The sequence below is a fragment of the Paecilomyces variotii genome, assembly GCF_004022145.1.
Source record: "Paecilomyces variotii strain CBS 101075 chromosome Unknown C8Q69scaffold_2, whole genome shotgun sequence".
Taxonomy (NCBI): Eukaryota; Fungi; Ascomycota; class Eurotiomycetes; order Eurotiales; family Thermoascaceae; genus Paecilomyces; species Paecilomyces variotii.
In genome coordinates this window covers 577,934-600,322 of record NW_021167141.1, presented here as the reverse complement: position 1 = coordinate 600,322, position 22,389 = coordinate 577,934, and the positions used below count along the sequence as shown (strand labels likewise).

At 50.0% G+C, this 22,389-nt stretch overlaps 10 protein-coding genes across 10 annotated transcripts; 7 read left to right on the top strand and 3 right to left on the bottom strand.

The window, feature by feature from the left end:
* The first annotated feature begins 615 nt into the window (after window positions 1–615).
* C8Q69DRAFT_137294 (class II aldolase/adducin N-terminal) lies at window positions 616–1,902 on the top strand. Its single transcript, XM_028625378.1, has 5 exons — window positions 616–995; window positions 1,057–1,317; window positions 1,376–1,508; window positions 1,577–1,745; window positions 1,806–1,902. Exons 1-5 carry the CDS (start codon window positions 722–724, stop codon window positions 1,878–1,880), a joined length of 912 nt encoding a protein of 303 aa, XP_028487104.1. The 5' UTR covers window positions 616–721; the 3' UTR covers window positions 1,881–1,902.
* Window positions 1,903–2,201: 299 nt separating this feature from the next.
* Window positions 2,202–5,180, top strand: C8Q69DRAFT_455506 (acetamidase). The gene is made up of 8 exons (XM_028629780.1): window positions 2,202–2,910; window positions 3,021–3,161; window positions 3,232–3,502; window positions 3,609–3,758; window positions 3,820–3,977; window positions 4,046–4,195; window positions 4,253–4,637; window positions 4,733–5,180. Exons 1-8 carry the CDS (start codon window positions 2,647–2,649, stop codon window positions 4,858–4,860), a joined length of 1,647 nt encoding a protein of 548 aa, XP_028487103.1. The 5' UTR covers window positions 2,202–2,646; the 3' UTR covers window positions 4,861–5,180.
* On the bottom strand, window positions 5,181–6,700 carry C8Q69DRAFT_525152 (integral membrane protein S linking to the trans Golgi network-domain-containing protein). The gene is made up of 2 exons (XM_028633599.1): window positions 6,106–6,700; window positions 5,181–6,000 (listed from the first exon to the last, which is right to left on the bottom strand). Exons 1-2 carry the CDS (start codon window positions 6,351–6,353, stop codon window positions 5,580–5,582), a joined length of 669 nt encoding a protein of 222 aa, XP_028487102.1. The 5' UTR covers window positions 6,354–6,700; the 3' UTR covers window positions 5,181–5,579.
* On the top strand, window positions 6,701–7,492 carry C8Q69DRAFT_455502 (cytochrome oxidase c subunit VIb-domain-containing protein). The gene is made up of 2 exons (XM_028629779.1): window positions 6,701–7,116; window positions 7,229–7,492. The coding sequence occupies exons 1-2, from the start codon at window positions 6,889–6,891 to the stop codon at window positions 7,331–7,333; spliced, it is 333 nt and encodes a 110-aa protein (XP_028487101.1). The 5' UTR covers window positions 6,701–6,888; the 3' UTR covers window positions 7,334–7,492.
* A 385-nt stretch (window positions 7,493–7,877) lies between these two features.
* Window positions 7,878–10,862, bottom strand: C8Q69DRAFT_504122 (putative arginine/serine-rich splicing factor; the record flags this gene model as incomplete). Its single annotated transcript, XM_028632567.1, has 5 exons — window positions 7,878–8,464; window positions 8,517–8,737; window positions 8,791–9,265; window positions 9,329–9,508; window positions 9,569–10,862. The coding sequence occupies 5 exons, from the start codon at window positions 10,860–10,862 to the stop codon at window positions 7,878–7,880; spliced, it is 2,757 nt and encodes a 918-aa protein (XP_028487100.1).
* Window positions 10,863–11,267: 405 nt separating this feature from the next.
* C8Q69DRAFT_136831 (peptidyl-tRNA hydrolase domain-containing protein) lies at window positions 11,268–12,255 on the top strand. Its single transcript, XM_028625375.1, has 3 exons — window positions 11,268–11,719; window positions 11,787–12,047; window positions 12,105–12,255. Exons 1-3 carry the CDS (start codon window positions 11,475–11,477, stop codon window positions 12,193–12,195), a joined length of 597 nt encoding a protein of 198 aa, XP_028487099.1. The 5' UTR covers window positions 11,268–11,474; the 3' UTR covers window positions 12,196–12,255.
* C8Q69DRAFT_137002 (U3 small nucleolar RNA-associated protein 6-domain-containing protein) lies at window positions 12,256–13,644 on the bottom strand. Its single transcript, XM_028625376.1, has 2 exons — window positions 13,470–13,644; window positions 12,256–13,407 (listed from the first exon to the last, which is right to left on the bottom strand). Exons 1-2 carry the CDS (start codon window positions 13,557–13,559, stop codon window positions 12,316–12,318), a joined length of 1,182 nt encoding a protein of 393 aa, XP_028487098.1. The 5' UTR covers window positions 13,560–13,644; the 3' UTR covers window positions 12,256–12,315.
* Window positions 13,645–13,899: 255 nt separating this feature from the next.
* C8Q69DRAFT_397842 (Frag1/DRAM/Sfk1 family-domain-containing protein) lies at window positions 13,900–17,195 on the top strand (the record flags this gene model as incomplete). The annotated part of the gene is made up of 8 exons (XM_028627792.1): window positions 13,900–13,938; window positions 13,997–14,543; window positions 14,599–14,725; window positions 14,823–14,861; window positions 14,920–15,004; window positions 15,055–15,100; window positions 15,151–16,961; window positions 17,037–17,195. The coding sequence occupies 8 exons, from the start codon at window positions 13,900–13,902 to the stop codon at window positions 17,193–17,195; spliced, it is 2,853 nt and encodes a 950-aa protein (XP_028487097.1).
* Window positions 17,196–18,337: 1,142 nt separating this feature from the next.
* Window positions 18,338–19,088, top strand: C8Q69DRAFT_455487 (hypothetical protein). The gene has a single exon (XM_028629778.1). The coding sequence runs from the start codon at window positions 18,356–18,358 to the stop codon at window positions 18,941–18,943; it is 588 nt and encodes a 195-aa protein (XP_028487096.1). The 5' UTR covers window positions 18,338–18,355; the 3' UTR covers window positions 18,944–19,088.
* Window positions 19,089–19,821: 733 nt separating this feature from the next.
* Window positions 19,822–22,167, top strand: C8Q69DRAFT_504117 (hypothetical protein; the record flags this gene model as incomplete). The annotated part of the gene is made up of 3 exons (XM_028632566.1): window positions 19,822–19,989; window positions 21,623–21,944; window positions 21,992–22,167. The coding sequence occupies 3 exons, from the start codon at window positions 19,822–19,824 to the stop codon at window positions 22,165–22,167; spliced, it is 666 nt and encodes a 221-aa protein (XP_028487095.1).
* Window positions 22,168–22,389: the final 222 nt, after the last annotated feature.

The window sequence follows — 22,389 nt, the reverse complement described above, 5'->3', positions numbered from 1 at the left end:
GACTCCTTATCTCGTGAGTTGTGGGTATAGCAAGGAGAGATATCCCGAAAGTTAACAGCTCTATCCGCTACTTGGAGAGGACTTCGCAAATATGATAGGTCTAGAAAAGAAAGTATTCTTATTTCAACGATTCGATCTTGTTCTCGACCGAGCGATCTCTACGGCTAACTGGATGCGATTTACCCACTGCGTCGCTATATCCGAATAGGTCATGAGAACAAAATATACAGTGACTACAAGCCCAGTTTGCTTCGGATATCCAGATAGCAAGCATATTTGACGCCTACAGACGCTTTATGCGCCCTATCGCGACATCCAGGCGGGGTCTGCCGACGGGACGTAAAACACAATCTCTCATTGGCTTTCCTGCGCGAGCCGATCATATAGATAAACAGAAGTTCCCCCACTGCCATCTACATTTAGTTGATTTCATTGACTACCATTTCACGATTTTAACACATGCTGCGAAGAGGATTTATGATAGTATAATTAAATTCAGGTATAGATAGGTTCTTGTCTTTTAGATCCTTGATTTTTGCATATGTTCTGGGGGAACGTCATCACTATCAGCTCGGTGGTGAGGGCCGGTTGTCGGCCGTCCCTTATCTTTGCGTTTACTTTCTCATGAGTCGACATCTTATCCACTGACACATAATTAGAACGACCTCAAAATTTTTGAAAAGAAGAATATTTTACGATTAAATCATAACGACTACACGAGATGTCGACGACCGTGACTGAAACCGCCACTCGCTCCGCTCCAGTGGTTGCTGTCGTCGACAGCAAGCCAGCCTACGGTCCTGCTGCTGAGGATGCTCAGTTCCAAGCCACTGCGCGAGGTGACCGGAAGGGAACCCTCAAGTTGCGTGGTATCCCGACGTTCACTAACCCCTACGAGCAACGGAAGTGGATGAAGGAGCACATGGCTGCCGCGTTCCGATACTTCGGAAAGCTAGGCTACGGAGAGGGTATCTCCGGTCACATCTCCATGAGAGGTAACTTCGAGTTGGTCAACCTGCCCGATGTTTCCAATATTGATATGAGTTGTCTCCGTAGACCCCGTTCTGAAGGATCACTTTTGGATGAACCCTTATGCAAAGCACTTCTCCCTCATGAAGGCCTCTGACCTGGTTCTCGTTGACGCTGAGGGATACGTCACTGAAGGAGGCAACCAGGCCCCTATCAATGAGGCCGGTTTCATGATTCACTCTGAGATACACAAAGCCAGACCGGACGTTATTGCGGCCGCGCATACTCATGGCATCTACGGCAAGACGTGGAGTGCGTTCGGAAAGCCCGTTGAGATGATCTCTCAGGGTAAGTTTGATAGAAATCTCTATCTCGCCTACGGAATAATGAACTAATATTATCAAAGATGCATGCAACTTCTACGGAAAGCAGAGTGTGTACGATGATCACGGAGGCGTTGCTCTGGCTCAAGAGGAGGGCGCTGCCATTGCAAAGGCCCTCGGTGAGGACAACATGGTTTGTGTCTTGCAGAATCATGGGTGAGTATATATATAGCACCTATTTGAGATGTTTCCTCGCATGTTTCTTACCTGGGAAAACACAATAGTCTTCTGACGGTAGGCCGCACCGTCGATGAGGCGGCTTTCCTCTTCTCCAGTTTCGACCACGCTTGCCACTCGCAGCTCCTCGCTGACGCCGCTGCTGCGAACGGGATTGAGAAGAAGATCATTCCTCACAACGTTGCTAAGTACACGGCAGATGCTGTTCAGAACCCTGTAAGTTTTACCCATGCACGAACCGCAGGTATACATGATCCAATATGCTAATGGAATCAGCACAACTTCTACACCGAGTTCCAGCCCGAGTTCGAATTGATTGTGGAGGAGAGCAACGGAAAGGTCCTTGAGTAAACGAATTTACCTGCTTGCGTACGATTAAAGTGAACGTGCCGATTCATATCATATATACAGAAAAGCAGAAAATTGAAATGATATATGAAAGGCACTCAATATTGACATGCTCTATCTCTCCACTGGTAATAGTGACTACGTAGATAAAGTAATACTGATTCATATAATATAATATCATATTCTAAGAGTAGGTATTTTTGAGATGTTCTTCGAGTCTTAAATTGGAATACGGCACTCCCGCTCGGTAGTTGCTTACATTAAATATTACATAGACTCCGAACCCCGCAACCTGCTGGTACCGACGAGAAAGCCTAGCGCCAACGGATAGGCCTATTAGACGCCATGCCGAGCGTCCTGAAGAGGAAAAATTTCTGATAAGGGCCAGAGTTCGTTTCTACTCTTGGGAGATGTGGAGTCTGCCATGGAGATATCTCCAGATGCTCGATGATTTCCATTTGTCACCAGTTACTGTACCCCAATGGGCGGGGGGGGGCAGAACGTTGGAGATAGGGGACCTCAAGACAAATGACGAGGGGTATAAATGGATTATGAACCCCCCCTGATTGTCTCGATGGCTTCATTCTCTTCCTCCTCTTCCTTTACCTTGATAGACCTGCAGTATCCCGGCGAGAAGAATCCTACCCGGACGTTCAGCTCCATTTGCTCCTAGTTACCTCTCTCGGCCGAGCAGTTATTTGGTCCGGTTTCCCCGCTATTTACCAAGCCCCTAATACCAACATCCCGAGGGAAAAAAGAGACAGAAACAATGCCTGAGAAGTGGGAGGAACTCGTCGCGGACAAGCGCGCTCGTCTTGAGAAGACTATCCCCGCCGAGTGGAAGATCCAGACGCTCCCAACGGAGGATTCCGTGATCGATTACCCCACCAAGAGCGGCCTCCTATCGGCAAAGGAGCTTGAGATTACCAATAGCACTGCTACAGACCTGGTGGCCAAGTTAGCGACTGGAGAGCTGAAGTCGTACGATGTCACCCTTGCCTTCTGCAAAAGAGCTGCTCTTGCGCATCAATTGGTGAGTCTGTTCATAGATCAGAGATATATATGCATGGCTTGATTTGAGATGGATCAATTTCAGCGCCCGGGAAGTGGCTTGATTAGCTGACTCTTGTATTCTCTGCTCAGTTGAACTGTGCTCTGGAATTCTTCCCTGATGCTGCTCTGGCCCAGGCCAAGGAGCTGGATGAGTACTTTGAGAAGAACAAGAAACCCATTGGACCTCTCCATGGTCTGCCCATTTCGCTCAAGGATCAGTTCCGCGTCAAGGTAAGTTCAGTGCGAGACACGGAATACCTTGTTTTTTGATTTGTGGTTTTAACAGCCATTCAAATGACAGGGCTTTGAAACTTCCATGGGATATGTCTCGTGGCTAGGCAAGTATGACACCGATGAGTCGATCATGGTGACCCTCCTGCGCAAGGCCGGTGCAGTCTTCTACGTCAAGACCAGCGTCCCCCAGACCCTGATGGTCTGTGAGACCGTCAACAACATCATCGGACGGACGGTCAACCCGCGCAACAAGAACTGGTCGTGCGGTGGTAGTTCAGGCGGCGAGGGAGCCAACGTTGGTTTCCGCGGAGGAATCATTGGTGTGGGCACCGATATCGGTGAGTGGGATGCTCCTTATCGCGGTTATCGATAGAGATAAAAGATGACCGTCGCCAATTATGCGATTGACATGGACAAGATGCTGATCTTTTTGTCCTCCAACAGGCGGTTCTATCCGTGTTCCATCAGCATTCAACTTCCTGTATGGTCTGCGGCCCAGCCATGGCCGCATGCCGTACGCCAAGATGGCCAACAGCATGGAGGGCCAGGAGACTGTCCACAGTGTCTGTGGTCCTATCGCACACTCGGTTCCCGGTACGTTTCCTACTATACGTGCATTGATTCTTCTTGAGCAACTACCTAACAATGTAACCAGACCTGAAGTTGTTTGTCACTTCCGTGTTGAGTGAGGAGCCATGGAAGTACGACTCCAAGGTCATTCCGCTGCCCTGGAGGCAGAATGAAGAGGACATCATCAAGTCCAAGCTCAGCTCCGGCGGTCTCACTCTTGGATTCTTCAACTGTGACGGAAACGTAAGTACCGGAATTCACATACCCTTCTCATCAACCGTTCCAGATTTGCTCACCACCTTGTTATCCAGGTTCTCCCTCACCCGCCCATCCTCCGTGGTATCGAGACCGTTGTCTCAACGCTCAAGAAGAACGGCCACAATGTCGTCCCCTGGACGCCATACAAGCACGACTTCGCTGTCGACCTAATCAACGGAATCTACGCCTCTGACGGCTGCACTGTATGATTCCCCCCCCCCCCTCTCACGGAGCAGACCAAAACTAACTCCCCCATCCAGGACGTCTACCGCGACATCAACGCCTCTGGCGAACCCGCCATCCCCAACATCAAAGACCTCCTGCAGCCCAATATCAAGAAGGCCGACATGAACGAGCTCTGGGACGTCCAGCTCAAGAAATGGAACTACCAGGTTGAATACCTCGCCAAGTGGCGCGAGGCAGAGGAACAGCTCGGCAAGGAACTCGATGCCATCATCGCTCCCATCACCCCTACTGCTGCGGTCCGCCACAACCAGTTCCGATACTACGGCTACGCATCCGCGATCAATCTGCTCGATTTCACGAGTGTGGTTGTTCCCGTCACTTTTGCGGATAAGACTATCGATGTGAAGAAGGAGAACTATAAGCCCCTGAATGAGCTCGATGGCGTCGTGCAGGGCGAGTGTAAGTCCCACTTCAACCCTTCTCTCTCTCTCTCTTGTCAACATAACATGCGCGAAGCGAAAGTAAAGCATATACTAACTTGCCTTTTCTACCAGATGACCCCGAAGCGTACCATGGTGCCCCCGTCGCAGTCCAGATCATCGGTCGCCGACTCAGTGAGGAGCGCACGATGGCTATCGCAGAGGAAATTGGCAAGTTGCTCGGAAACGCCGTTACTCCTTGAACAGACTAAGTACAGAGCGGGAAAAAAAAATAAATAAACAATAATAAAATATACTATCTGGGTCTGAAATGATTTGCCCTCATAGCTGTTTTATTGCTCTGTAGGTCTTTTGGCTTTTTGTATATATGGATTTGTCTTTTCGTTTTTATTCATCATGACATGCAATGATATCAAATGGTATGATATAGTATGATTGGGTTATTCCTGTTATTATTCTACCTTGAACAGTGTTTCCAATTCCAGCGGTCCTTTTCTTCACCTCATACACTACGCACGTGGTAAGTGGTATTACAAATAATCGAGAATATACATATAAAATATGTACCTATGGATATAAATATAACAATGCATATTGATATGCATATACACATATGCAAAGCATGTAATACACGACTTGCAACTTCCATGCAATGGAAAAGGCAGGTAGAGAACAAAAGATGAAACCTCCCTAGACCCACTGCCCCCTTTCTCCGAGATTTGTAACAAAGCAACAAACGAAAAGAAAACGCCGGCTGGGAGAATAGTACAAAGTGACTACATCGTTTGGTCATGACCGATGAGAGAATAATCTGACAGTAAGTAGATAACAACGACAAAGAGAAGAAGCAAAATGGTATCGAATCTGTATGAACAGACGGCTCAGTCATCTCGTGAACCAGCACAAAACAAAGTAGAATGCAAAAAAAAGGAAGAGACGTGTACAGTCCGATGATTAAGTCTCATACATCCTCGGTCTCTTTCATGTCGACCATCTCGTACTCGCCAGCACCGTCCCGGAGGTTCCGGCCTCGTCCGCGGCCTCGAGAGAATCCAGCTAGTTGTGAATCATCTCCTGATTCTGCGGACCCGTTCTGTTGGCCATGCTGGGAGGATGACTGTTGATTGGCATTGCTGCCGGTATTGCTGCTGCTACCGCCCAGTCCACCGAAGCTGATGGGTTTGAGCTCCCGCCACTGACAGGCCCAGATTCCGAGAAAGATCATTAATGCAGCGCTACCGAATTGTAGACCCCACCATAGCCAGTTGGATGGGAGAGAGTGCGTGTATAGCGACACGACGACGAGGTGGATGAAGTGGATGGTCAAGGCGAAATCAGGGATGAGTTTGGAGCGCGAGACGAGGAGAAGGAGGAATATGACACTGTGAGAAAGGAATATTAGCAATTTGTTTCTTGCGCATCGTATAACCACGCGCTATTTCGCATGCTGCTTGCGGCGCAAGGATAAGAGGATATGGCCTACTCACCATAGGAAACTATTCAACATCCACACTAACCCGAGCATCCATCCGATCGTAGTGTCTCCCCGTAAACTATCCCAACTGAGAATCAGAGCCGGCGAAAACGGCTGACCTGCCACGAGAGTCGTGAACAGGATGAGAATAGTGGCGCAAGCATAGTAGGCGAGTTGCAGGACGGCGATCTTCTTGATGATCTTGAGCGGCGGGAGATCCGTCAGTGCCCCCGCTCGAGGCGGACGGCGGCGCGGGGGCATGAAACAACAGAAGGGACAATTGCGTCCTCAAGCCCGTATGTAAGAGGCCACTGAGTGCGTTGTGAGAGGCGCAGTGCTGAGGACGGACGATGTGTTGACGTTATTAAACTGCCTGCGGAGACTGACGACCCTAGATTAAGCTTATGATATAGTTTCGTCTGTTTGTGGCTGCAAGGTAGGAGATATCGCTAGTTGAGATAAACTCCTAGTGAACAATCACAGCCGCAAAGAGATATCAACAGTAAAGCAACGAGAGGCAAATAGAAACATCCAGGTGGAAAGCTGGCGAAAAGAAGACGGCTCAGAAACGACGATCCTCATTGCCCGCGCTTCGATCCTCCCGATTGGCGCTGCAGCCGCGCCCGGAAAGAAGCGCGTTTGGAGGCCGAGGAGCTTCCAGACTTGTTGCGGAGCGGGATCGAATCGACTTCACCGTCTCACGCTTGTTGATCTAAATCTACTCTGCTCTTCATCTGCCATACCAAACACCTGTTCATACACAGCACAACTTCCAAAGACAAAAGGAGAAACCACAATGGGCTGGCTTCCATGGTCGGGCGGATCTGAGTCCCCCAAGGCCTCCGACGGCGGCCGCATCGCACCGGACCGCTCCTCGCGCGAACAATGCTACATCGGCCGGGACCTCTTCTTCAACTGCCTGGACCGGAATGATATCGTCGATGCGATCAAGTATGACAAGGAGGCACGGCGAAAGTGTGGCAAGGAGATTGCGGAGTTCGAGACCGCTTGCTCCAAGACTTGGGTATGTTAGACATTGAGCTATTGTGTGGTTGTTTGTGGATCTTTTTTCCCCAGTATTTTTGGGCGGACTCGTTGGAATGGATGCATGAACTGACAACATGTCTAATGGACAGGTGAAATACTTCAAGGAGAAGCGGGTCATGGAATGGAACCGGGATCAGACCATCGAGCGGATAAAGCGCGAAGAGGCGGCAAAAAATGCTGAAAAGGCGCAATGAGCATGAAACAAGATGAGAGAATGAAGATGCATTAGGGCACGGAGTCAAAAAAGAGTTTCTTTGCTGGTTCTTCGAAGCAGATAACACTGTACTATATTTTGTCTTTTACGACCATCATACCAAATTCTGCTTATAATATGACAATAAAAATAGCACACCACTCGCCTAAAAGGATATTACATCGTTGAAGAGAAGGATGTTCGTATTATGTACCGTACACCGCGCATCTATACTCGTGTTCCGGATGAACAAAAAGCGGTCACCATATATCTGCATGTAGAAAGAAAACAAAGCTCCGATTGCAAAGTTGCATGTTTGGAGACGGACGATCAAACCCTTAATCTCTCCGATTGCAAAAGGTCCCATTCGCCAACCACCCGAGAACTGAACCGTCCTGTAGAATCACATCACCGTCGCTGATAGTCGCATCAAGAAACAGAAGGGATTATCAAGCCATCAAAGAACAACACCTAACCTGTACCGAACCGGGGCTTGAGAAAAGAAGAGACGCCGCAAGAAACATGAAATAGGGGGATATCACAGCTCATTGCTTCCATTTTGTCAACTGATTGACAATGTTTTGTACCTGAGGGCCAATAGCGGCTGGGTTCTGAGGCTGGGGCTGTGGCTGCTGCCCGCCCAAGCCCTTGGCCAACAGCGACATCAGATTAGGATCTGGGACCACGGGAGGATTCTGAATCGGTAAACCGAATGATTGACCGGGCAATGGCCGCTGGGGCGGGACCTGCAGAGCTGGCACAGGATTCTGCTGCCGAGTAGCTTGGTTCAGGAGACTCGCAAGATCGGCTTGGTTGACCGCCGGAGCAGCCGGGAATGGCTGCTGGACGGATTGTACTGCTGCTGGCCTCTGCTGCTGTTGAAGGGCCCCAAGGAGGGACTGCAGGGTCGGCCCGTCCAGAGTGGAAATTAGGCTGGCAATGTTGCCTGGATTAGAGAGGGCTGGTAATGCAGCTTGTTGGGCTTGCAAAGCTGGAAACTGAGCAGCAGTCGCAAATGCTGGGTTTGGTGGGAAAGGAGCGGGAGCAGTAGGATTGGGAACGCCGCCACGCTGCATGGTTTGAGCACGAACCACCACTTCGGCGGCTACATTGAGGTCCAGGTCGGTGTATTCTAGGTTCATATGTTAGACACAGCCTGCAGCACAAAGGTGAGCAGAACTCACCATTGAAGCGAACATTGTCTGGACCACCAGTCCTATCGAAGACCTGCAAGGGGATCTTGCCAGAATACTGATGGTTGCGCGCGACTTTGACTACCGCGAGGACGCCTTCCACCATTTGACGATGCACGATGGCCGATATCGAGATGCGGGAACTGGGTGCCATAACGTCAACTCGTAGTCCCCGACTCTGGAAAGCACCCTCGATGCGGAAGATGAAGTTTCTGCAAAGATCAGTCAGGAATACATTTAGACTAGAACAGATCGTAACGCTCACCTATCCACATCATCAAGGACAATGATCTGCACGTCTGGAACATCCCTAGGCGCTCTTCGGGGAATAGGCAGGTCTGAATCACTGTCATACCCACCACGTGCCCTGGGACTGGGACTTCTGTATCGCCGCTCTCTCCCGTAAGGTGATCTCGAACGTCGTCTTTCTCGTCGATCGTACCTGTCAGGGGTCCGATCACGGGACCTATATCCCTCTCTGCTACGATAGCCGCGCGGGGAGGGAGATCGCGGCGGCCGATAATCATCACGTCTTCGGGGACGATGCTCATCCCTAAAATCACTGAACGGCACTCTTCCAGAGTCATAGGCTCTGTCATAACGATCTCCAGAACCACGACCCGGCGGTCCACTCCGGTTAAAGTCCGGTGACCGTGAGCGCCTCGACGGAGGGGCACGGGAGGACTCAGCCGGAGGCGGACCTTGCCTAGTATTCCTCTGAGGCTTTGATATCTCCAAATCTGCAGAAGATTGATACATTAACATCCACTTAAGGCATAGCAGCCAATGGACTGAATACTTACGAATCTTCCGCCCTCGCACTATCCCACCCTGTTCTGCTTGAAGAGCCTCATAGCAAGCATTGGCATCGAGAAACTGGATGAAACCATAGGCCTGCTTGATAGAAATCTGAGCTAGCTTCCCATACTTGTGGAATAGATGAAACAGATCTCGTTTGGTTACTCTTTCCGTGGGGAGATTGCCTTCATACAGTTAGGAACACAACAACGCCGGCGAGGAAGGCCATTGAGGTATATACTGACCAACAAATAATCTGGATCCGGGAGGGAAACGATCCCAGAGACCTTCAGTGACATACACGCGCTCATCATGAAGGAACTCATCGTATTTCTTTTGCACTTCGGGACCCCATGGAGCTTCATCCTCCGGTTGCGGCTTTCCCGTGTGCCTGTCGACTCTAACAGCTTTTTGGCTGGGCTGATTGGAAGGGGGAGATTGCTGGGGGCTGACTGTAGACGGCTGGGATTGTTGAAAGGTAGGAACAGGGGGAGGTGGCAGATCACTCGCCCCGGAGGATGTCCCTGGGGCGCCTGGGGCCACGGGGGCCACGGGGGCCACGACTGCGGGTGACGGCCCGGAGGCTGGATAGCTACCTTGCTGCGAACCATATGCCGTAGACGTGGACGACGTCTGCGGGGGGAATTGATGATATGAACGAATATCATCAGTGGGAGTGTAATTGGGGTGGATGAAAGGCTTTTCCTGGGGCGGGGGACGTGGAGGCAGGCCAAGAGGGGTGGGAAGGGACCTATCCGTCGCTGTCTGCGGCAGCGTAGGGTCTTCAGCTGGAGAAGAAGCGGTCGCAGTGACTGTTAGACCAGCTGGAGCGGTCGAGGCAGATGGGGACAAATTATCCAGCAGATTCTGAAAGTCAATGCCGTCCTCAGCCGCATTGGGTGCGACATCTCTGCGTTGTTCAGTTTCTAGGCCATCCTGCGATGGCGGCGGCTGCTGGGAATCAGGGCCTGGAGCATCTAACGCCGTCGCGATGGGTTTATCCTGGGGAGGCGCGGGAGCAGAATCGGGGGCAGGAGGACGCTGAGAGGAGGAACCTTCGGATATAGCATTTTCTAGAAGGGCAGTGGGATCTGACGGAACAGCAGTTAGACTTGGGTTTGCTGGATTTGGACGAGCAGTAGACACCTCCACCACAGTAGGTGAAGAACGGTGCGACGGAAGTGCATTTTTATCGGTTGATAGGTTCGTCTCATTTCTGTTCATCGATCCATCCACCTGTTGAGAATCAAAGTGGAAGCTACCTGTTTCCTGGCCCTGCGCCGGCCCTGCACCCTGTGTGTTCCCTCCGCTCACGTATCCAGGCCATGTTCCTTGCGCGGGGTTCTCATTGTACGTCGGGATAGACTCCTGAGCAGACTGCGATTTCTCGTACGTGGAAGTATCGTTGAAGACCGGATCCATCATATTCTGGAGCACGGGGATATTGGCGGGCTCCGGAACGTGCAGAGGACGCGGACTCTCCGGAGTCAGAGTCTTGCCACGAAAATGGATAGCTTCATCCGGCGGACTGGACGTCATGTAGGCAACGGACAAAGGATAAGGGCAGGCATCTACAACGCAGAATGCTGGAGGACCACGGGAAATAGGGATTTTCGATCGATGCGATGAGCTAAGGTGGGGCAATGTTCGAGAGGAACGGACGGATGACTGCGCGGATCTAGAAGAAGCGAGGGCAGGCCAACCACGCAGGCGTCGATTGAGGGGTTTGGGATACGGGAGGAGAGGGAGGAGGGGATGGAGGAAGATGGGAGTAGGTGGTAGGAGATGGTGGCAGGAAGTGCTAAAGAGAGAGAAAGAGAGAGGGGGAGAGAGAGTGAGGAGATGGAGGAGACAAGGAGATGAATAATAATCAACGTCGCGAGATGGCAGAGATCGGGGGAGGGATAAGAAGAGGGTCTGGGCCGCCGAGAGAGCACGGAGAGACAAGACGAAGTGAACTCGACGGGTGGCGTCCGGCGGGCCCTGAAAGCTTGGGGCGGGCCAGACCGTTTGGCATGCCGGATTCTTATTCTTAGCAGCGCTTCTTCTGCAAGCTCGCTCTTTGTTGAATTAACTAACCAACTAACTAATAAGTCAACCAGTCAGTTGACTATCTAACTACCGTACGTCGCTCCACGTTATGTAAAGAAAATGCTCGCGACGGTAGGACGAACCCGTGCCCTCTCGAGTCCTGTGTGCTTTCGATATGCATCCGCCCAGCGACAATTCGCGTCTAGACGTGCAGCAGCTCTCCAGGATGTCCAGGAGGTCAGCGAGGAGGACTTGAGAGCCGCTAGAGAGTGGCTGGCGAAGCTCAATTCCAATACCATTCCACGCCATATCTGTGAGGTAGCTTTTAGCAGGTCCAGTGGTCCTGGAGGGCAGAACGTCAACAAGTAGGTTGTTGGTCCAGGAAGAGTGCCATCTGCTGCTTTCAAATCAACTGACAGTCTCAATGGGCAGGGTCAATACAAAGGCTACGCTGAGAGTGCCATTCAATTCTCTACTCCCACTGGTTCCCCCAGTCCTACATTCGCAACTGCGGTCATCACGGTATGCCGCTGAGCGAACGGACAGTCTGGTCATACAGTCGGATGACTCGCGTAAGCAGTCTGCCAATGTGGAGTCGTGTTTCGAGAAGCTCCGGCTATTGCTAGCAAGTGCCGGGAAAGACGCGATTCGGGGTGAAACATCCGAGGAGCAAAAGGAAAAAGTCAAAAAGCTGTATGTCTTTTGCGGGCTAACGTTACCCCGTCGACCGTACGTACTGACTCTACATAGCCAAAAAGTAGAAAATGAGGCGAGGATCCAAATGAAGAAGCACCTTAGCAACAAGAAGAGCAGCCGGCGAGGTAGCAAGTATGATGAGTGATCTATGCGCTACTATCGTATATACATGTCTTCGGAACGTCAATTGTCTTCGCCAGAAACGCCTTTTTGATACATCGACAAACTCCCACGGCGGGACCAATTGCAAACTTTTTTTATTACCCTACTCATCGAGAGTACGTTGGGATCTCTGCAGAGTTGCAGACAGCACTTTGAACAAAGCCGGATCTAGCTCCTCCTTCTCCGTCAAGGGCCGCAGCCATTTCACCATCTCTTCCGCCAGTTTCTTATCCTGTGGGCCTTCCTTTAAGCGACTCAGAGAAGCCCCAAAGGCTCGTGGGAACTCAGGAGATGTGACACTGATACCGGCTGTCGGGAACTTGATGTAGCATATTCTTGTGTGGTAGCTTCCTGGGGAGCTTGCGAGCAGAGCGTCCACAACATGACCAAGGATCTTGCGGAAGCATTCCGTCCCTTCAAACTGGGAGACCATGTCGTAGAAGTCGTGTCCGAAGCGATCATCGTTGTTGAAGTGTTTCATGGCAGTATCGAAAATAGCCATAGGAATGGCGCCGCTCAAGGCGGGCGTGGACTTGAGGTTCTGCAGCGCGACCTGGTCGACCCCCTCGTCCTGACCGAGCGTCGGGTTGATGTCTTCAGCCGTGACCTTGGGGAGAGCAATCATGTCGGCATCATGATCGTCCGCTGTCGTGGCTGGCTCTGCGTCCTCCTGGACACGGTCAAGACCTAGTATTTGGCGTCGAGCAGAGATCTTAGTGATGTAGATCATCTCCAGTTTAGCATACTGAATCCACAACGTTTTCGAACTCTTGCAGAACCGCAATCCCCGCTGCATGTAACTTCTAGCCTGCGTCATGTCCGCATGATCATCGAGAACATATTTGGCCGCATAGATCCAGAGCTCAGCGTTGGTGGGATGTAGACGAAGCGCATTAGTGAAAATCTGAGAGAGCTTCTTATGTGCTTTCTGCTGTCTGGCGTATTCGATATATTGAAGCCAAAGACTGACGTCTCCATGGAACTTCCGTGTCGCACGTTCCAGGATGAAGAAAATTCGTCGCTGACCCGTATGCGCGGGCATCTTGATCCCTAGCCTCTTTGTTCTTTTTCGCCGGAGAAGATCCAGATTCATTTCATATTCTGCATATCGGGCGAAATCCACAGGTTGCGCTCCTCGAGCGTTCAACTTATGCTCAAAGTCTGATCGTTTCTTTGCGATCGATGTGATTTCCTCCTATGTCGCAATGGTTAGTTTCTAGTGCGCAGCAGACTTCCCGATGGCAGCAGCATTCGAACCTTGCTGAATATTTTTTTCTTCTCGTATTCCCTCAGCTCGGGAACCGACTGCTCCAGATAGAAGCGCGCCTTGTCGCTGGCACCCGCCATAGTGGCTGCTGGATTTGAAGACCTGCTTTGCTTGCAGACTGATAATAATTAATTTATTATCGTCTTTCACAGGCACAAAAAGTTAGGGACCCCCCGAGAGGCCGAGACCGCCTTCCCGTGGTGGACTAGCCTGTCTAAGCCTGATTAAGCGGGTGTCCAGTCCAGCTCCCGCAACGCGTTTCCCGTCGGGCCCGGAATTGTCCAACTGTCCTCGAAGTTGCTCACCTCAGGGGCGTCTTTTCCTTACGCCGTCCCATCAATCCATGTTCTTTTTCTTTCTTGACATTCTTTTGTATATCTCTTAATTGCTTCCAGAACCAGTCGTTCTCTAAGCGCTGCCATGGCCCCCAAGTTCAAGGACGGGGATGCCGTCGTGGCAGTAAGTCTCCCACCCTGCACTTCCGAGCTTTCCAAGATGAATTCTTAATATCATGTAGGTCAACGGAAAATGGGTGTCCTGGGCACACACTTTCTTCGCGTATACGGCTTTCATCGGTGCATTGATTGTTGGCATGGCCCTCCATTTCAGGAAGATCGTTCAGAACGAGCATTATGGTTACCCTGACGAGTGGTTTCCTTCGGTATCAGCGACCATCGGTGATCGCTACCCCGAACGTTCGATCTTTCAAATCTTTATCGCTATAACTTCCGGTCCTCGATTCGCTCTGGTCTTCCTTTGGTATGTTCTGACTGCACGGCCCAACGCGACTCTTCCGAAAGTGGTTGCTGGGACAGGGATCTTCAGAACCCTGACCTGCGGAGGGTGGACGTACATCACATCTACCGACGACCATGACTGGCATGATATCTTCATGATTTCTTATTTAGTTGCGACCTTGCCTTGGACGCTTGGCTGTCTGGCACTGAGTCCCAACAACCGCCGTGCAGTCAAGTACAGAAAGATCCTGGCAGGCCTTTTTTTCGGTACCCTGGTGCCGTTGATTTACTACTTCATTCAGCACAAGGTCCATAAGGTCCCCGGTGGTAAGTGACCATTAACCTGATACATTCGAAGGATATAGGCTTACGTGTCGCCTAGCTTACACCAAGTACGCTTTCTTCGAGTGGTCTTTGATTCTGTTTGATGTCGGCTTCGATGCTGTCACTGCGCTTGACTTTGAGGCGTTTGAGCTCGTTGTGAGAGATACCAAGGGGGTTAGCAGAGGGTATGTTCAGTGGCTTCCAAAGTAGACAAATGTACAGTCGGAAATGGGTTTCTGGAAAAAATCAAATGAAAGACCTTCTCTAAGATGAAATCAACAGACAGTTGAAGACCACTGCGGATGTCGTCCTGGACAAAGAGTATGTGCTATATTTCCTTGCGACCAGATCTAGTATCCAGAAATTGACCCCCAGACAGGAAGGGCAAGCCTGTTGGCAACACTTTTGGCCAGGGCTTCGTCTGGTCTGAGGCCATCGACGCTGCCGCCGATGTTTACAGCGGGGTATTGTCTCATCCAGCCGGTAGAAGATGAATCTCTGCTGACAGACATAGTTTGTGTTTTGGTCATACTTGACTTCTCTGGGTCTCTTGGTTTGGTGTAAAGATTCCCTTAGGCGATGTCTTCGTATTTCTTCTAACGTTTTATAGATTTCCCCCTGTGGCATATGGGCATCTCCGGCTATGAAGTCTTTATAATGTCTACATGCTCACCTTTCCTGCTCGCCATCCCATCTCTACGCTCTCTCGCGACCAACAATATCCGTGCCTTGCATTTCGCATCGCTGATCGGTCTGCTCGCTTTCCTCGTCAAGGATCCAGCCTCCCGGCTGTTCGTCACGGGTGCTGCAGTTTTTATAAGCTGCTTGGCATGGGCTGCTACTTGGTTTGGTGAGCGTGCTCAGTCAGTTCGATTAGAGTCGCGTATTCTGGCCTGGGCCATCGGCCTAATTGCGTCCAGTGTGGCCAAGTTCGCCTTTAAGACGAACAACCCTATCTGGCCGACTATGCACGCGGAAAATGGCGGCTGGAACAAGCTGGGTTTGGCTCTCGCCATCCTTGCCGTACTGCGGTCGACCAGACGGCCAACAGTCAGTGGAGGCGACTACTTCCCGCCCAGCGGCAGGAAAGGGTCTCCCATTCTGGCGGCTTTCGGTCTTGCTGGGCTTTTTTTCGGTCTGCACTCTCTCCTGTCTGATTCCAGTACCATGATCATCTGGGTTTGGGACGGATATCCCGTCAGAGGTCCGATGGCGGCTCCCCACGGCGCTGTGACGATCTTTATTATGGGAGCTGGACTCATCTTCGGTCTATTCTATCCACGTGTCGCTGGTAGCTGGACTGCATTCGGCATCGCTTCTGTGGGAGCTGCGATCTTGACTTCTTACAGTCATTGGTTTGGCTACTACGGTGGTTTGACGCTAGCTTTCTATCTCATGGCTATGGTTCCGGTCTTTATTTCCTCCGCCGTTCGACATTCCCCCGCCACTACTTTTGGGCTTGGCTTCTTCGTCTATAACTTCATGGTTCTGTTCCATGTCTGGGTGGTCGCTTACGCCTTTGTGCCTGGTGGCCCTCTCGTGAGAGAGCATACTGACTGGGTCATGATCACGACCATGCTTCTAATTGGAGCAGGTGTATTCTCTAATGCCGTGTCGAATTCCTCGTCAACTTCTAGGAGTAAGCCAATGAATCCGCAAGGCAAAAAGCAGCGTTCGTATTATCTTTACGTGCTTGCCATCCTGCAGCTGCTTTCCATTGCCGTGGCTTATCTGCGATTCCCCACGAATGACTACCAGCCGTATCATAAGGATGACAAAGTCATCACCGCTGGCATCTGGACCATTCATTTCGCTCTGGACAACGACATGTGGTCCTCTGAGCAACGTATGCGCAAAGTCATCGAGGAGCTCGAGATCGACGTCATTGGATTATTGGAGTCAGATAATCAGCGCATCATCATGGGTAACCGTGATGCCACCCAAGTTCTTGCGGAGGATCTGGGCATGTATGTCGACTTCGGCCCTGGTCCCAACAAGCACACCTGGGGTTCAGCGCTACTCTCGAAGTTCCCTATTATCAACTCGACTCATCACCTTCTGCCATCTCCCGTTGGTGAGCTGGCACCTGCGACCCATGCCACTCTAGACGTCTATGGCGAGCTCGTGGATGTTGTCGTTTTCCACTCCGGTCAGGAAGAAGACCCCGAAGATCGCCGTCTGCAGACCGAATACTTGTCCAAACTTATGGGCGAGTCGCCTCGGCCGCTCATTCTACTGAGCTACCTTGTTACCAAGCCACTCGAGGGAAATTACAACACCTACGTAAGCGAACTGAGTGGCATGAAGGACATCGACCCTACCGACTGGGACAGGTGGTGCGAATACATCCTCTACAAGGGATTGAAGCGGACAGGCTACGCTAGAGTCAGCCGGGATTCCATTACGGATACTGAGATCCAGGTAAGCTCTCTATTTTTGAACTACTTGCGTTGCATAATCCGTCCCGTTTTTGCCCTTGACTAACTTTGACTCCAGGTGGGCAAATTTGTTATTGGTGAACCTGAGCCGGAGGAGGAGGTGCGACTCTCTGAGGAACTGGTCCCAGTGGGCCGTCGCTTCCCGTCTTTGTTCCGCGGACAGGGTGTCCGTGGCCACCAGTATCATGTCTTCAACGAGCCTCGATATTGGCAATAGACGGTGGGCAGAGGATTGTTGCATCCGTTTCATCTCTTGTGCTATATTGGTAGGACCCATAAACAAGGATAAGGACTTGGGTAATTGCACTTCGCTACTTAACGATTTGCGAAATGATTCTTCCACCTTTTTCCAGGCCTTTGTCCTGGAAGCGGGTGACAGCAGCCAGGCTGCATCTTGTAACATAGCCTGAGACATGCTAGTACGTACGGCGGGTACGTGCTGCATTTCGTCATAAAATTTGTTCATCTTGCATCGACTATCGTTAAATGATCCCATAGACAACAAGGATCCTGAAATTTGGAAATGACAGTCATTTCTGTATGCAAAGGCCCGTAAAGTTGAGGGAATGTTTGAAAGGGCTGCCGATCGGATTCTTTATACCATATCCCTCATCCTTGCTAGATTGGCGAGGACTACATAGATCTCCACTTACTGCAAGTTCTAGACAATCATCTGTTGGCTATCGAAAATCTAGCTGCCTTCCAAGGAAGCAAAGGATTGCGGGTTGCCCTTCACTGTGCGGTGCCGATACCACCCATAGTATGCCTAATCGCGAGGGACTCTCCCTACTGGTCTGGAGAGCACTCGTAGGTCATCATTAACAATTCCGCAGAAAGCACACATTCATGGTCCATCTTTCCCACCTGAAGGGAATGAAACATGGGGTAGGAGATTCCCTTCATTCAATCATTCCCCCTCTTTCCCCTCTTTTTCAAGGGTATATTTATCCCCTCCATTGACCTCCCATATCCACTATCTCCTCTTCTTTTACCACCCTTTGAGCAGCTCCAAGCCTGCAGACTCTGGTGGCTATGGTCTTTCATAGATCTTCTCATGTTGGAATCTGGATGCATGCTGCATGCATGTCTAACTTGTCTGAAAGGATCTTCCATAAAGGCCCGTAACGCTATTGGTCTATGGACCTGGTAAATCTTTGTTATAGATGCTTGCTAGGTGTCACAACGCTAGTTCGCCGTCCCTACAGGGAAAACATGCCGACAGAGACACTGGTAACGGAAGAAGATTATGCTAATCGCTCCCAATGCGCAGTTGATAGGTCATATGTCAATTGGATCTGTTCTTTATTCTCTCTTTTCATACTCGTGGTGGTGTGTCCTTGGTTGCGTATATATATTCCTCGACAGTACTCCCGAGAAATGTTCAGTTTTATCATCCAATTTCGAGAACTTACCAATTTCCTATTCCTATCCCTATCCTATATTTGTTCTTCTTCTTTATCGTATATATGGGGGGAGGAGGAGGAGGAGAGAGTCGTCCCCCTTCCCCCTCCCCCCCAGAACGCTATGGGTTGGCTTCTATCCAACCGCTATCTCCTGAACCACAGTCGAGGCTTGAGGCAGAGAGGCGCGAGGCAGGAAGTCAGGATTATCCTTTTCAATCAGCTCATTCAAGAACTTATATATACTCTTCTTTACATGATTCAGCACCGAGCTATCGGTTTTTATTTTCCAACATTGTCATTCTCTCTGTCCTATCTCTTTTTTATACTGCCGCACCTCGTCATTGAAGCAGGGTACTCGGGAAATCTCTCGCGTCTATGTATATCCACGCATGCAAGGTGGCGTCTTGATATACTGTCGGATTTCGATCGGTCCGACTTGAGCTGGGGAGGGAGCTATTCAGAACAAATACAAAATCTGAGGTTGTTGCCCTTGATGAGGCCACTCGGATGTTGGAGGCTGATATGTGGAATGCGTTTGCATACCATGGAATGTCCTTTTTGAGACTGATGGCGGCCTCGGCCCATAGTGGTAAGTTATCCTACTCCATGCAGCGTCTCCAAGCTCAATCTACCCTGCTTCATGTTGCTCCTTAGAAAATGTGACTGACGTTCTTCGCTATAACAGACTGCATTTCTTACAGTCTTCACTGGGTTCCTACGAGGTTCCGGATGAGAGCCAATTTTGGCCAGGTCGGCTATACAGCCATTTCGGACGGAGACCTCTTCATCCGAGGGGAACCAGAGAAGGTAAACGCACTTATTGAGTGCAAAGTCATTGGGAGACCTGATGCCCTGCCATCGGTGCACTGCCGTTGGGCGCTGCCACCAGAAGGCGATTCATCAGATTCCTTGGGCGTTGTCCAATGTTAAAAACTTGTTGCAATATGGTACATATGCCCTATCCATTTTGAAGGTCCAGAATGACTGATATATACCTGCTAGATTTTAATACACGGTTGTACAAAACTATTACCGTGCGATTAATGATCTCTAGGCTCATGGAGAGTTGGACAGGATCATGGGAAGGGGCTGCAGAAAATCCAGAGTGTTTCAATTACGTGGCTGCAGAGTCTCGATGCCCCCCAAATGTATGGCCGATAATCTCATGACTTCACCTCTTCTATCTATCGAGAAATGAGCTGACAAGTTATATACAGACATATGGGAGCAGGCCAGGCTGTATACTGTCTCGTATAAGTCCATCTCGAAGGCCATTCCTCTTTGTGCATCCTGCCATGAAGAGGTTGACTTGAGTCTATGGATCGTGAGCTCTTCTGGTTATTGTTCTATATATATTCATGAACATATATATCGGTTGTCGGTCCGCAGGAAACATCAAGGGGCCGCCAATTGCTGGCCCGGGATATTAGTCTGCGGACTATGACAATTCCAAGAGCAGGAAATTACAACTGTCTCGGAGATAATGCCAACTTCAACAATGCGATTCTAGGTTACCACCCTGCTGGTTTCCTGAACGCAAAACGTATTATCAATGAGCTTTACACCTGTTCTGACGAAGGCGATATGCAAGGCCGATTTAACAACAACGTTAGTAAGATAATGGCGGCCATTTTTCAATCAGAAGGCATTATGTGCGATTTTAGTCCTGGAGATCCATTCACATATCGGCGACAAGAACCAGCGAGAATGATGATAGTGACACCCTGAAAATCTGCTTCGACCTGAAAACGAATATCCGGGAAGACGACTGGGCAGCAAGGGTCACGCCGCCTCTTCCGTTCACACCTCTCGGATTTGTCAATGGAAAGATACCATTTGCATCGGCAGGAAACAAACTCTTTATTTCCTTCTCTAGGATTGTCCTGCTGAAGAAGATTCTATATATATATATATATATATCGAAGGTACGGGAGCGAGAGATAATCCTGGACATTGTCGAGTCTTGGCTGAGATGACTACAAATGGCTGTCATTTCATAGTCGTGTCTGTGACTATGCTGGAAGGGTTTTCAAGTCCCTGCAAGACGACAATTGCCCCTATCCACAAGTGGAGGTCTACTAGGATTTGTCTAGTTGCCAAATTTGGGGGCGCTGGGCAATACGTGGCCCAGACAGATGGTCAGTTACAAGACAAGATGTCAATTCCGGAAGATGAAACTCCATCCATGAATGTGAGGTCGGCACTGAAAATAGACATTGCCCTCAAGTGGAGATGCAGGAGGTCTCCCAGATAGTGGCATGGATCAAGGAATCCCTCAGTAAGTATAGAGATGTCCTGGAATCGAAACTGCAGTAGGAGCTAACGAAGAAAGGCAGATCCTCCTATTCCAGGATAGGAGTGAATCCTACATCACCTTTCCTGCTATGATGGGAAATTGGGCGAGATATATAAAGGGCGGTAGCATAGCAAGAGCTGGCTTCATGACGACGAGACAATTCGGCCCGTGGAACTCAACGTTGTCAGTTGACTTGAACATGGTCATGGTTGCGATATTCGCATACAATGCTCGGAACTCGCTCTACCTCTCCAATAACCGGTTCTTACGGCCCTTATATCCACCCCCCTTCTTTCCGAGATCAATTTTGGGAATCTGCAAGAGCGAATTTCTGGGTGATATCCATACCCAGCCTCTCTTCCGCATTGGCTGGTATATATCGATAACCGAGCAATTGACCCTACAACATATTGGCCAGCTCACAGGGGACACCTGAGTTATGTCGAAAATACGAGGAACGCAAGGTACATGCGGGCTTTCATGAAGCTGGGAAATTTTGCCGTCAAGTTCTGGGCGGAAAACAAGGCTGGCAATGCTATTTCTGCAGATAATGGAACGCCCAGGGGGGGTCACGGTGCCATTTCAGGGACAGGTTACGTTGGGCAGTCGCCCAAACCTGTTCAACCTATACAACAATATATATGGATGCGTAATCGAATGACGATTACGCGCAAGTTTAGCTCTGGCCGATCGACGACAAGAGTGTGCGGCGGGATATCATTGTCCTTGCAAGAATTAACATCAACTGGACGCAAGCACTTCTTGTGGGAGAGTTCAAGACGCCTTGAGCTCATAATCTCCTTCAAACAATAATGGATCCGATCGGGATATACATGTTCTGCGCAGGTGTCAAATATGGTTTCTTATCAACGTACAATGAAACCATCTATTTGACGAAAATACAAGGTGAACAAATCAGGAGCAAGATCGACAGCTGCCGAATAGCTGGGAGGCATTGCGACCACGAGTCAGCAGATATCCTTGTATGATTGTCTGGAAGAGCTGGACTCTCCCGCAGATATCTTCGAAAACTGCACTCCTACTACATCGTTTTACAGTCAAAAGATAACCTCAGATCTCGAGGCCCGGGTAATATTCTGGGCCCGCAGAAGCGCAGAGCCATTGAAGCATTATGAATTTCCAAATGACCACTGTCCAAACTCGTTTGACTCCACGAAGGACGATCACTATATACAATACAGAATCAGGATACTGTCAGACCACCCGCGTCGCAGCGTCATCCCGTCTTTCGTCTCCAGTGACTCCGGTATGTACTTCCTTGTCTTGACTGGTAGCGTAACTGACCACGTCCAGAGCTTGCCGATACCACTCCCCCGGGCATTATCAACGATGCCGCGACAGAACCCTCGCCATCTCCGACTCCGTCGTCGTCCGTTCATGATGCGGATGCAAAAGAACCGAGCAAATGGTCGCTTGGATCAAAGCGTCCACCTCGATGTCTCAAGAAGCTGTCTACCGCCATGAGGTAAATCTTTAAGTGAAATGATAGCGATCCAGCGGAACAGAGAAGCACAATCGTGCCAGGGAAAGACAACCAGCAAGCGTTTGATTATTGGGAGATCGGTGTTGATCCCGATGTATGTTTCGCTTTCACTCTATACATAAGTATAACTTATTGATACTTATTTCCAATGATGTATAGGAAGGCTACAAAAGCTGGGTATTAATATATATCGGAAAAGAGTGACGCT

What these genes read in the sequence shown, in the direction of transcription:
- C8Q69DRAFT_455502 (XM_028629779.1), top strand. Translation starts at nt 6,889, where the DNA reads ATGGGCTGGCTTCCATGGTCGGGCGGATCTGAGTCCCCCAAGGCCTCC. An exon ending in CCGCTTGCTCCAAGACTTGG is followed by an intron (nt 7,117 to 7,228) that starts GTATGTTAGACA and finishes TCTAATGGACAG; the next exon opens with GTGAAATACTTCAAGGAGAA.
- C8Q69DRAFT_136831 (XM_028625375.1), top strand. Translation starts at nt 11,475, where the DNA reads ATGCTCGCGACGGTAGGACGAACCCGTGCCCTCTCGAGTCCTGTGTGC. An exon ending in GGAGGGCAGAACGTCAACAA is followed by an intron (nt 11,720 to 11,786) that starts GTAGGTTGTTGG and finishes CTCAATGGGCAG; the next exon opens with GGTCAATACAAAGGCTACGC. An exon ending in AAGGAAAAAGTCAAAAAGCT is followed by an intron (nt 12,048 to 12,104) that starts GTATGTCTTTTG and finishes GACTCTACATAG; the next exon opens with CCAAAAAGTAGAAAATGAGG.
- C8Q69DRAFT_455487 (XM_028629778.1), top strand. Translation starts at nt 18,356, where the DNA reads ATGTTCAGTTTTATCATCCAATTTCGAGAACTTACCAATTTCCTATTC.
- C8Q69DRAFT_455506 (XM_028629780.1), top strand. Translation starts at nt 2,647, where the DNA reads ATGCCTGAGAAGTGGGAGGAACTCGTCGCGGACAAGCGCGCTCGTCTT. An exon ending in TATCGCACACTCGGTTCCCG is followed by an intron (nt 3,759 to 3,819) that starts GTACGTTTCCTA and finishes CAATGTAACCAG; the next exon opens with ACCTGAAGTTGTTTGTCACT. An exon ending in TCTTCAACTGTGACGGAAAC is followed by an intron (nt 3,978 to 4,045) that starts GTAAGTACCGGA and finishes CTTGTTATCCAG; the next exon opens with GTTCTCCCTCACCCGCCCAT.
- C8Q69DRAFT_525152 (XM_028633599.1), bottom strand. Translation starts at nt 6,353, where the DNA reads ATGCCCCCGCGCCGCCGTCCGCCTCGAGCGGGGGCACTGACGGATCTC. An exon ending in ATGTTGAATAGTTTCCTATG is followed by an intron (nt 6,001 to 6,105) that starts GTGAGTAGGCCA and finishes CCTTTCTCACAG; the next exon opens with TGTCATATTCCTCCTTCTCC.
- C8Q69DRAFT_137294 (XM_028625378.1), top strand. Translation starts at nt 722, where the DNA reads ATGTCGACGACCGTGACTGAAACCGCCACTCGCTCCGCTCCAGTGGTT. An exon ending in CGTTGAGATGATCTCTCAGG is followed by an intron (nt 1,318 to 1,375) that starts GTAAGTTTGATA and finishes ATATTATCAAAG; the next exon opens with ATGCATGCAACTTCTACGGA. An exon ending in CAGATGCTGTTCAGAACCCT is followed by an intron (nt 1,746 to 1,805) that starts GTAAGTTTTACC and finishes TAATGGAATCAG; the next exon opens with CACAACTTCTACACCGAGTT.
- C8Q69DRAFT_137002 (XM_028625376.1), bottom strand. Translation starts at nt 13,559, where the DNA reads ATGGCGGGTGCCAGCGACAAGGCGCGCTTCTATCTGGAGCAGTCGGTT. An exon ending in AGAAAAAAATATTCAGCAAG is followed by an intron (nt 13,408 to 13,469) that starts GTTCGAATGCTG and finishes ATTGCGACATAG; the next exon opens with GAGGAAATCACATCGATCGC.